A 12,270-nucleotide genomic window follows, 5' to 3' on the forward strand; every position below is an offset into this window, starting at 1 on the left:
CAGATCCCAGGCCATACCCCATCTTCAGCATTTGCCCATACATTCACGCAAGTTTAAGAAAGAAAAGCACAAAGTCAAAGAAAAGCACAAAGCACAAAGAGCCAAGAAAAGGGTGATTAAATCTGAAAACAACTTCATGATGGTTTTACAAGGTCCCTAATGACTGAAATACACAAGGCAGGGCTTAAGACCTTAGAGTCAGACTCTCACATAGTGTGGGTTTACGACCCAGCCTTCACCTGGACAGTATGCCATCTTGGACCCTGTGCTTTCTCTGTACTGCTCAACTTATCCTCTGCTCAACAGAAGCATCTTCCCTAGCCTGTGGAGAGTAAGCTCTCAAAGCAACAAGCGTTCCTTCTGTTTCAAAGATATGCCTTTTATTAATGGAATCTTTTTTTTTTTTTTTTCCTTCACTCAAGATTCCATAAGAGAAACTTACAGACACAGCTGAGCAATAGAAAATGCTGCTCCTTTTGAAAAACACACACATCTCCTTCAAAGCCTTTGGGCTGCCCAAAGCTCTTCTGAATTTTAAGAAGACTTGGACTAACAAAGACCAAAATGATAGACCAGAAAGTAAGCCTTCAAACTGATGTTGCCATATACTATTTATGGTCAGCCCCCAGATCTCCAATAGCTCTTTCCCAAGGGATTATTTAGAATACAACCTTATTAACTGCTGACCTGTTTAACAGTAGACAGAATGGCATAAAGTAACAGAAGCAGTGAAATTTCTGCCTATCAGCATCAGCATCATGGTCAGAAATACTGCTGTGCATTCACTCTTCCAGCAATTCAGCATGCAATTCATTCACCACAGTTTTCTAAGGCACAGGCATGCATGAGCAGAAAAAATATCATCTGAGAAGGAGTTTGGCATGATGTTAGCTGTAAAAATTTGAGCTTCGGTATTTCCCACCATGCAGCTAGGCTGGAGATAAGGGAAGAAGATAGTACTTGATCATTCTGAGCAGCCAACTGATGCGAGACTCCTAAGACTTGAATGCATCAGATATTAAAAAGCATCTTTGTTTATGTGCAATCATCCATGGTAAACAGATTCTCCATTGCACTGACCAAATCTACTGAGCTATTACTTATTTATAAGTTTGATCTTAAGAGCTTATGTATATTCCTTATTTTTTCTTCACCACAGAAAAATTTCTCAAAGTTTAGACTGCCCACTTAAATTATGCATTAAGGGAGTATAAACATATTCCCTTGTACAAGGAAAAAACATTACCTTCCTAGAACATCACCAAAACAACAGCTCTGCTCTATTACTCAGCCCTCACCTCTCGAGGCCCAAAGATGTTTCTGTGCACAAGGTTAACGTGTGACATGACGCAGTTAAGTAAATCAACTTAGCAGACATCTTCAGAAAAGGGACTGAAGGAATCTCTTTGCAGCAACAGTAAAATGTACTTTAGAAGAGTAGAATTAATGAAAGATTAACTACACACAGGTAAAATTACTAATTAAAACAAGATCTCCAGCAAGATTCTGACTGCAGCTAAGGAGTGCCAAGAGTAGATAACTATTCATTATCTGATCTAAAGAAGGAAGTCCTTGGAAGTCCTTATCTAGTCAAATGTCTGGAAAAGCAGAGTGTTCAACATGATCTTCAGTGCATCAGGTTCTCTTCCTTCAACAACTGATTTTTAAAAGTGTTTTTACCAACTTAATATTCCAAAGCTGGCTGCAATTATAACAAAATAGCTTGCAGCAATACAAAAATTTGAAATGCATCCCATTAGAAGCTCTTGCTCACACTGCTCACACTACTTTGGGCTGCTTGAAGCAAGTGTATTTTTTAATTTTCACACAGACTGCTAACAACAATATTTACATGGAGTGAGTCTAGTGCCATAATTCCCCTCTAAAAAGTTTTAACTAGCAATACACTCAAGAATGAAATAACTCTTCTGGTAAGAACAAAGGAAATCTTATCTTTTGAAGAAAATGAGCTTCATCATATTAAAGCTTTAACAGTGGGGAAAAGGGCGGGGGGAAGAAGTAACACTTCCCCCACACAGGCATCCCTCAAAACAACAAAAATACAGCTCTGGTTTCAAACATCTGTGTTTCTGGCTCCTGTAAATCATACATCATGAACCCAGAGACTGCCTGAAACTTAAGTTATTTACCATGAGCTTGACTGCAGCACCAGGCACTGAAATGAGCAGAGCTGCAAGAATACTCTGGGTACTCACAGAAAAGCTACAAGAGCAAGTATATTGCTGTGCTTCACAGTGTCTGTCAACATTATTACCACAAGTAGCTTTTTAAACTACTGTAATATTTGTCCAGGTCAGCATGCCACTCAGCAGGTTTCTGAACTTGCCAGGAGCACAATTTACAGCAAAGCAAAGAGAGCAACTCCTGCTGTCTGGAGCCGATGCCAGCCATTCTGCAAACACAACGTGAGGCCAGACGTGTCCATTGCCCAGCCGCCCAGCAGCGTGTTCCCACCTTCCTGCCTCGCCCTGTAGCCCAGCAGTCCTGTTCCCAGGGCTCCCAAACCCATTCATTTCCCTGGTATTGCCTGCACAGCTCAAACATAAATAAGGAACTGCCTCAGCACTCCCAGCAGACCTTCCTGTCATCCCGCAGTCACGGCACTCCGGCCTTTCAAGATAGCAGAGGGCCACGCAGGGACAGAAGTAGGGTGGGATAAGAAATGAAGCCGCCTTATCTTTCAGCAGACGCCCTAAACTAGGAGACATCAGTGCAAGAGTGTAATAACTAAGGAAAGCAGGATCATTGTCTGGAGGAAGGTGGGAATTGCTCTAGCTGAATGACAGCTGAGTGGCAGCGCCAGGCACCAGTTACTGTGCACTTACAGCACACTGATAAAAATTAACAGAATGCGATGTTAAGTGCCCAGTACTGCCCTCTTGCATTTCTTCAGCCAACGTGCATCACTGCATCCCAAGCCATTAGGGACAGGCTGAGAGCAGAGCAGAGATGACTTGGGCACTAATCCGTATGTTACACTGCAAATAGCAGAAAAACCAATGGGAGCTACACATCACGGTGCACACTGTCTTACACTGTGGGAGAAGCTGTTCCGATCCCATGCCAGGTACAAATCAGAGCAGCTGAGGCAGCCAACCACCTGTCTGGCCAGAGAAGGAGATGGTTGTGGCTGAGAGCACCTCTGAGCATCTACAAGTACAAGTCCAGGGCTGCCAGCATTTGCTGTTCAGAGCTCTAAGACAGTTTTTTTCATTGTATTTTGGGCAGATTAGTTTAAGAAATTATTTTTACCTTTCCTTTGAGAAATGAGGCAGTATGACATTTTCAACAACCATCACCTTCAAGCAGTAACTTCTAAAACAGCTCACTTGCTGCACGTTGTGCCCTACATTTCATGTGCAGATCTACAATCCATTTAATCCTGCATCAACTGGCACTGTTGCCACAAAGCCTTCATTTTCATTCACCAGTTCCTCTGAACCCAGCAATGTTTGTGCAACTCCCTGTGAATCCAGCTTGGGAAGCAATCCAGGTGAAAGCAGAGCTGGTAAGTACACAAGTCTTCAGTGGGTCACTTCCTCCATGTGATTTACCACACAGCTACACAAATGCCAGAGAAAGAGAAAAGAGACAAAGGTGAGAGCAACAATACAGCCTAACCCAGAATAAATCAACTCTTGGGAACACAAAACTAATTAAATCTGTGGGAAAACCAACACGTAGACAAGCCCAAACAACTCTGTAACTCTCCCTGTTTCCAAACCCTTCTTTTAGCTTATTTACCCTTGGGAGGAAAACACTTAGACTCATAAATGTAACACCATAAAGACAAATGTTTTAGAAATTTAAATAGACTATTAAGACTTGAATGAGTTGTTGTCTGAGAAATGCGTGATAACCCAACCAGGTCACCCAAGGGTGTGCACTCATTTAGCAGAACTACATGGTATGCAACCAGTAGCTCTGAGGCTGACAGTAACACTGTCCTGATGAAACTTCCAGTGATGGTATCTAGGAGAGGATCCATTGGGCTAAATGGCAGTGTAAACAGTGCTGGCTGGACCACACAGCCAGAGGATGCTGCAGCATGATTCATCTGACTAGATGTGCAAACTCTTGGTAATAGGAACTATGCTCAGCTCCATTAGCCAAACAGATCAGATATGCGTGTCTGTAAGCAACACAAATGACCAGCTGAGATGAAGACATCTAAACATGCAGGATGCACTCTACCCTAGGTGACAACTGCACATCCTCTGCATGGGAAGAGTCACACTCAAGTAGCATAGAAGCACAGACTTACAGGTGAGATGCTTGGACCTTTGACTTTGCACAACTGTCTGTCTGACCCATATGGTGCAGAACAAAAGGGCAGGATAAAACTGCTGATAGATTTCCACCCAGCAGCAGCAGCCTAAATACAGCAACTATCTTGCTTGTTGTTATTATTTTATAAATCAAGGAAGCCTTACAACACTACTTGAGAAACTCTTGATGCCATATCGGTACATATCCATGCCTCCAAAGGACGAAAGATAACATTTTTTTTCCAGTAATGACAATCAGAAAGGTAGGACGAAATAAGACAGAGTACCCTACACTGCTGTCATCTCTAGAAACTGCTCCAAAAAGAAAGGCCTCCATTTGTTGTGTTTTTTTGTCTGCTCGTTTTCTTCTTGCTTTGTTTTAATCAAAGCATGACTACCTTACATCTCTATCTCTTATTTACCTCAGCTTCTACACACTGTCAAAATAAAAGCCCTTTTGCTGTCCAACCTCACTCACAACTATCACACAGTACAACAGTTCTCAGCACAATTGCAGGTAGGGCTATCTTGAGAAAACTCCAAGCATTTTGCACTTCATGGGACTCAGTTCCATCATTACCCCCTGCTGAAAGGATGCTGCTACTTCCTTCCTTCCCTTGGCTTCCCTATGCCTTCCTCCCTGCTGCTCTGTGGCTCCTCAGAGCCAGGTTCCCAGAGGGAACGTGCTGAGGGTGGCCCCTGTGGAGTCATCCCATGTCCAACACGGCTAATGGGATCCCTCCCAGACATTAAATGTTCATGCCACCCTGTCTGAAAACATCCAGTGCAGCAGCAGAGCAGTTTTCCACTGGTGCACATCTAGGCTCCTATTGACAGTGACAGGAAGCCTTTCCCCCCCGGCGCACAAGGAGCACAGATAATGGGTAAAGACAGGATTTCACTCTGCTACACTTCCATGGCATGGTACAGTGTCAGCCTGTAGCTGCAAAAACTCAGAGTAGGAACAATTAAAAGATCTTCAGTGTTGGATTTCCAGAGGGAGATTTGTGCCTTGCCTGCATAGAGATTGCTTCTACCTAAAACACACTTTATATTAACAGCAGTTCTGTTTAAACATACCCAATCCCCCATGCAGTTAAGCATGGGAACCAAATTTACAGACCATGCTTTACATAATTGAAATTTTACTTCAGATCATCTTCAAATTCACTGCTCTTCAAATAAGCAAAATGGTGAAATGGGTGCATCTGAACCAGAACATTTTACATTATTTGACTCAAAACACTGGCATTTCACATGAAATGAGAAATAGAGCTTTATGCAGAATATATTTAAATACTACTTTCAAAGTCACAGACTTGCTGTATGTCAAATAGGATTCTGTGTTAATATTTTAAAATGAAAGATTCAATGCATTTACTAAAAGCAACAAGAAATGACAGAATGTTCACATACATCTTTCCAGTTTCCAGTAAAACTAAAGATGTGTTCACAGAAAGCATGCGTATTAGGCATATTACCCATTCACAACAAGCCAGATACTACATTAGCTGAAAACTTAATGTAAACCAGCTCATAGGAAAATGTTTCTGGAATTTCTGAAGCAGAAAACTCACTCAGTATTTTCTTCTCTTTGGTATTTCCTAAACCAAAATCTCTTAGGTATGTATGGTAATTCCAAAAAAGCATTGTTACAGGCAGGTTGGTTTCACTCGCAGAAACTTGTCAGAACAGACAAAAAATTACCCCCCCCAAAAGGTACATTAATATAAAATATTTAGCATTACTTATTTGTTCCAGAAAATACAACTCGCTTTATGCAGGCTTCTCATCTTTCTTATTTGTGCTGCCTGACAGGTATATGGTAAAACCACCAAGAGTTGTGGGCAGAACAGCAACACTCTGTTCTGACAAAAGCTACTGCTCTTCATATTTGAGGGCTGAACCAACGTATACTTCACAAAGGGAAATCCGTCTTACAAAAAGTGCAGTACAGGGGAATCATTGGCATCATGAAAAAAAAGTACCCACGTTGTCACCAACAGCAGGGACTCCATGGGCATTAGGAAGGCTGTGTCCACGTTGACAGTGGAAGGTATGCCTGAGTAGCAACACCACGGATAAACAGTGAGTGTCCTCCAAGTCTCCCAGGTGATCCAATAGCTGTTTATGACTGCTGTGTTTAAGGAAGCATATCCATTACTTTGTCAGGAAGTTTAATTTTGTCTTTAAGGAACCTCTAATGGTTATTTTCATTACAATGTATTTCATCTTCTTTTTTGCAAGTGCCTTTGTAAACAACTTCTTAGAGTATGCTATCACACCAAGGTGATACCCAAGGAAACGAAGGCACTAGAAGCATTGTATGGTCTCTGCAGCCCAGAGCCACGCACAAAGTCTCCCTGCCATGCATTTTGCTCCCAGTTCTTGCAGGCAGTAACACTGTCAGCAGTCACTGCCCATTCATGGGAGAAAAGAACCCACCTAAAGTTTGCAATGGCAGTGGGCAGTGACACTCTTACCCTGCAACACAGCAAAGCCACTGGTCTCTCAAGCTTTCCAACAAACCTAAAAGCTCAGTTAGCCTTCCATCCCCACACATATATACAGACATGCAGGCTTTTGTTAAAAAACCAGGCATATAGTCAAGCTGCATTTCATTGCTCCTGTAGAGCGTTGACTGCTATTCGAGATCATTCACTTGCCAGAAGTTGGCACTGCAGCAGTCCCTAAAAATGCCATGGATCAGGTTTCTGGTCACATATAATAAGAGGAGTCAGTAGGAGGTTCAACAAAAGAGAACCAAAAACACAGAGAGGGATCGAGGGAAGGAGGGAGCAGGTTGCTTTAGGCTGTGCGTTAGGTAACACCTAGCAATTAGCTCATCTCAAGGCAGAAGCAAACAAGGGACCACAGGGAAGCCGTGTGTGTTTGCCATCCCCTGACAAGCACATCCATGGTGCTTTGAGCCATACACAAGGTGAGCTGAACAACTTACTGCAAGGTTCTGCAGACTACAAAGGTGAGTATGATCATCCCCTAGAAAGGCTGCAATTTTACACCACTCACTCATAGAGGTGATTGCTCGTTTGTTCCAGCTCTAGACATGCCATTTACAGGCACTAGTAGTTTAAGCATGAAAAAATCTACTATTTCTCCTGATCTGATAACTGATAAAACCAACCAATACATCCCCTTCATTGACATCTCACAATACTATCTAGCACTAAGCAAACATTTTGCTCCTTCACTAAAAGAAAGCAACATCTTCTGTACTGCTTTAGAGCAATTTACTTTACGCTCTGATAAGTCCATTTGTGGTCTCAATGAAATAGATGTTAGCATGTGAAGGACATCAGCAATTTACTAATTGAGAAGACTGAGAAGGTGAAAAAGATTGCTATTTCTACATCACCAAATCTTTATCGCTGTGGCCAAAACTGGAAGCTCAGCAAAACCATCTTAGAAAGAAGCCAAGAGCATGAGGGTCTCCTTGCAGCTGTTACTGAGCTGTCCAGAAAAGCAGCCTTCATAAAATGTCCAGCTGAAGCATTGTGAAATCAGCTTTCACAATGTCAAGTCATGTAATGGCTGACTGCAGGCAGGCAAAACCAAACAGTAGCACTCAAGCATCAATTTCCCTATTGTCCAGGCACACAGAGGGAGAAGGTAGCACATTCTAAGCAGTGACAGATGAACCTCTATTCATCACCACACTAGGGAAAAAACATCTGCTCTATCTTATCCCATGGTTACAAAGGTGGGACAGCCCAGGCCTATGCACCCATCGGTAGAGCAGTCCTTGAACTGGATGCTGTCTGTTATTCAAATGCTTTATTTCAAAACTTTTCAGGTTAGAATAACTAATAAAACATAAAGACCAACGAAGACTAATTGAAACCAATACTTTTTGCATCAGACAAAAAACATATAGGACTTCTGCACTACAACATAGCAGCCAGTATTCTTTTTAAAAGATCTTTCCTAGAATCTATGAATGATACATCATCACCTACTGCAAAGTGAAGTTCAAAAACAACAACGAAATTTAAGCTCTTCTCCAATCACATTGGTTTTGTCTCAGTTCAGCCTGAGTTAGCATTACCCCCTTACACAACTACTGAATTCCTGCCTTGCCAGGGCTCCCAAAGTTGGAAAGCATCTGTTCATACGAAGAGAACACATTGAGCAGTTTGTCTGTACTCAGGCAAATGACCAATTCATCATAATGCAGCTTAAAGGGCAGCATGGGGTCTTTTGTATCTTTTTGTTTGTTCACAAGTTCTTTTTTTTGCTGTTGTTTTCATTTAAAATAAAGATTTCTATATATCCATTTTAGCATGCGTTCAAACCACTTTCAGCTTTGGGACACACAATAGAACAACTAAGACAAATACAATTTAGACCTCACTTGAAACACTGATCAGGCACAGGCATCTGAGAAAAGTTAGAGGTCTTATCACTCCTTAAATGTATCTTCCTGGAATTCTAACAACTTTACTCTCAAGGTGCTAAATTTCAACAGTGACAATAATGAACAACTTATCTGCATGTACTTTACTGTATACATTAAGAAAAAAAAGTTATTTCACTTGCAGAAACTTACAGGTTACCTCTGCGACCTTCAGAGGTCGCAATGCATCTGCATAATGCACTAAATAAGGTAACAGCCTGCCAAAGTCATTCAATTTTCTAAATAGGTACTAAGTGCAGGCCTTAATTACCAGTACTTTCCATATTCACAAATTATGTAATAGGCCTGCCCAAGCAGATTTTCAAGCTGGAACTGCCTGAATGTAAGGCTGAGAGCAGCAAGAAAAAGAGAAATACCAGATGCAAAGAGTGGCACCTTCCATCCTTAACCAGAACAGCAGCCACAGGCCCCACGCTCAAACAGCTCCAAGACCAGCACATTATGTGGCCTGTTGACACAGGCATAGAAAATCTTGACTGGGTGTCATCTAACGACTCCATCACAAGGAGGCCTGTACCCCGATCTCTTGTAATCTGCTCAATATTAAATGTTTCAGTTGAAGCAATTATTCCACAATGGCATCCTCTGGTTTTCTCACCTCCACTTTTACTGTGATCCCTCGATATTCTAGACTCTTCCCAGACACGAGGGGTAGGAAAGAACACCCTCTGCATACATCCCTAAACTTTGGCAACAGTGCCCTTCACCTGTAGCAGTAATTATCACCACAGTGCTAAAAGAGCAGGGCAGAAAAACAGTTGGTTTAAGCTGTATAAGCATTTACCACTTACTGTGCTCAGCATACAAACAAGGAATGCGACTGGCACTACAACCCCATCCCCCAGACGTTCACACCTTATGACTATGCCAACTACAGTTCCTTATCTCACTTTAAAAAAAAACAAAAAAAACAAAAAAAAAAAAAAAAAAAACCAACCCACAATAAGGAACTGGTAACTAATTATCACAGCTGAACAGAATTCACTTCAGCACTGGATCAGTTTGATGTAACCATTATTAATGTGCAGTTCCAAAGCTCATCATGGGAATTTGGAAAATAATCCTACCTGTGAAAAACCCACATGTTCTTACACTGAAGATAAATTTAGACCATTTCATCTAGATATAAATGTTCTCAACTCACTGACATAGCTGCTATTACTTAAATAATCAGCCATCAGTTCTGATGGGGATGTAGCAGCTATGAAGATAAGCCTTTCCATATACAATGAATTGAGCTTGACAGTAGATGACAGGATCAGCACGGCAGCTGAAAAGCACTAATTCTGCTTATACTTTACCATTCTGACCACAAATACAAAAGACTTCCCATGTGATACAGAAATTACTGTACAGCTTGATATCTAAAGAGCTAGCATCAAGGGATGCACACAGTTCTGCTACTCCCTGGCATGTCTACCACTAAAATACTGCCCTGAGTCTAACAGCCCTTATTCAGTTCTTATTCTGCAAGTGCCAATGTCATTAAAGATGGTTGAACAGGATATCAGACTGCCGAGAGTGCTAGGTTTTGCTATAAGATATCAGTACCTTCTGAATACTCTGTACAAGAACACTGGTTCACCTACATCTTACCTCACCACAAATACAGCTGTGTAAGAATCGAATTAAGGTTCCAAACATACTCCTTTTCTTGTTGCAAACGTTGCTCACCGGTTCTTAATGACACATAGGACAGGCAAGCTTAAAGGACACAGGACATGAGCACACTCTTCACACAGTGTCCTTTCCTCCCAAAACAGTGAGAAGAAAGCTGCTAACCCACCACAAAGGCTAAGCTTCCACCTCAGATGACAGCCGTAGCTACTGGACAACAGGAGCTATGAGGCTCACGCTGACCACACTGGAGATGTTTCCCTCAGCAGTGCTGAGTACCATTAGACAGACACGTTTTCTACCTTCTGTCACAACTGCGGTCCCGGTGGGCACGGTGCTGGCACCGGGCCCCCGATTGAGAACTCCCACCACAAGAGGTGAGGCAAGGGGACGCGGGCACGGAGCAGTATCTCCCCATCCCAACCCGGGCTGCGGGGCACAGGGCAGGTGCACCTCATCGCGAGGGCACGCCGTGTCGAACGTACGCGTGCGGATCGGGGCAGAGCAGCGTGCTGGGGCTCCGGCCGGGCCCAGGAGGGCCGCAAGTTGCTCGGGGCCGGGGAGCCGCGTCTGAGGGGCTCGGGGGGCTGCCGCCGGGGTTCTACTCGCGCCCCAGCGAGACCGCAGCGGCTGCGAGCGCCGGGGCTCGCCCTGCCCGCCGCCCAGGCCCGCGGGCAGCCCACCGCACCGAACAAAAGGCCCGACCGATGCTCGGAGACGTCCCGCCTGCCCGGGGTATGAGCCCGCAGCCCCGGGCCTGCCGCCGCCGCTGCCCCTCGTCGCCGCGGCGGGATGGCCGCCGGGGGAGACGGATGCGGCGCAACGGCTCCGGCAGCGCCGGGGGAAGGGGCGGCACAAAGGGGCCGGCGGCAGCCCCTACCCCGCCGCTAACAAAGCTCCCGGCCCGGGGGTCGCGCCGCCCCCGCTGCGGGGCTTCCATCCCGGCGGGGCCGGGGCTGCGGGCGGGGGCAGCCGCGCCCCACGTCCGGAGGGGCCCGGAGGGCTTTCCCACCGCCGCACCCCCCCCCGCCATCTCGGCCCCCCCGAGTCGGCCGCCCGCACGACGCAGCCACCCGGGGCTGCGGCACAAAGCGGGCCGGTCCCGCCGCCGTCGTCCCCCTCCCCGCACCGACCTTGAGCCGCCTCCGGCGCCCCTAAGGTTTTGGTCACCGCCTTCCACACGTTGCAGCCCAGCAGGCAGAGGAGAAGCGCCGCCGACCTGCTCATTTCCACCCGCCGCCGCCAGCCGCCGCCAGGGAGGAAAGCGCCGCCGGAGCCGCTGCCCGGAGGAGGAGGAGGAGGAGGAGAAACAGCCGCATCAGGGGCCGGCCCGCTCCGCGCCTCCCTCCATGTTGCCGCGCTCTGCCCCTCCTGCTTTCTCCGCCCGCCGCATTGTCGCCCCGCCGCGGCTCCGCGGCCCGCGCTGTCCCCGCAGGCCGGGCAGGAGGGAGGAGAGGTGGGAGGGCCCCACTCCGTGCCGGGCGCGATTATTTCATTTCATTTTTTTCCTCCTCCTTTTTTCCGCCCCCCTCCCTCCCGTCGGGGCAGCCGGGCTCTGCCGCCCGCTCCTTAACCCTTCGCGCAGCCCCGCGCCCCGCCGCGCGGCCCGGCACCACAGCGCCCCCTGCCGGCCGCTCCGCGCACCTCCAGCCGAGGACCGCGCTCCCCACCCCGCTGCCAGCAGCCCCCCCAGCTCCGCACCCTGCGGCTCTACGGCCCGGCACCCCCCGCGGGGCAGACCGCCCTCCTGCCAGGTGCTGCGTGCTTACCTGCCCGGGGCAGGAAGAGGGGGCGGCTCCTGCCTGGCCGCGCAGCGCCGCCGCGTTCCCTCAGCAGCTGCAAAATGGCCTCCTCGGCGGCACTGCCCCCCGCTGCAGCCCGGCAGGGGACGAGGCGGGCGTGATGGCTCACGGGGGCCCGCGGGACCCA

General features: G+C 46.4%; 1 protein-coding gene across 2 annotated transcripts in view; it reads right to left on the reverse strand.

The window, feature by feature from the left end:
* The window catches only part of FAM171A1 (family with sequence similarity 171 member A1), an 83,933-nt gene extending 72,351 nt beyond the window's left edge, over positions 1-11,582 (reverse strand). For both annotated transcript variants that reach the window (XM_042817591.1, XM_042817590.1), the window contains exon 1: positions 11,475-11,582. In XM_042817591.1, the coding sequence (XP_042673525.1) occupies positions 11,475-11,568 (94 nt within the window). In that variant the 5' untranslated portion in view covers positions 11,569-11,582. The remainder of the gene's footprint in view (positions 1-11,474) is intronic.
* Positions 11,583-12,270: the final 688 nt, after the last annotated feature.

The sequence above is a fragment of the Centrocercus urophasianus genome, unplaced genomic scaffold (genome assembly GCF_019232065.1).
Source record: "Centrocercus urophasianus isolate 14NV4802_14NV808 unplaced genomic scaffold, USGS_Curo_1.0 seq_16, whole genome shotgun sequence".
NCBI lineage: Eukaryota > Metazoa > Chordata > Aves > Galliformes > Phasianidae > Centrocercus > Centrocercus urophasianus.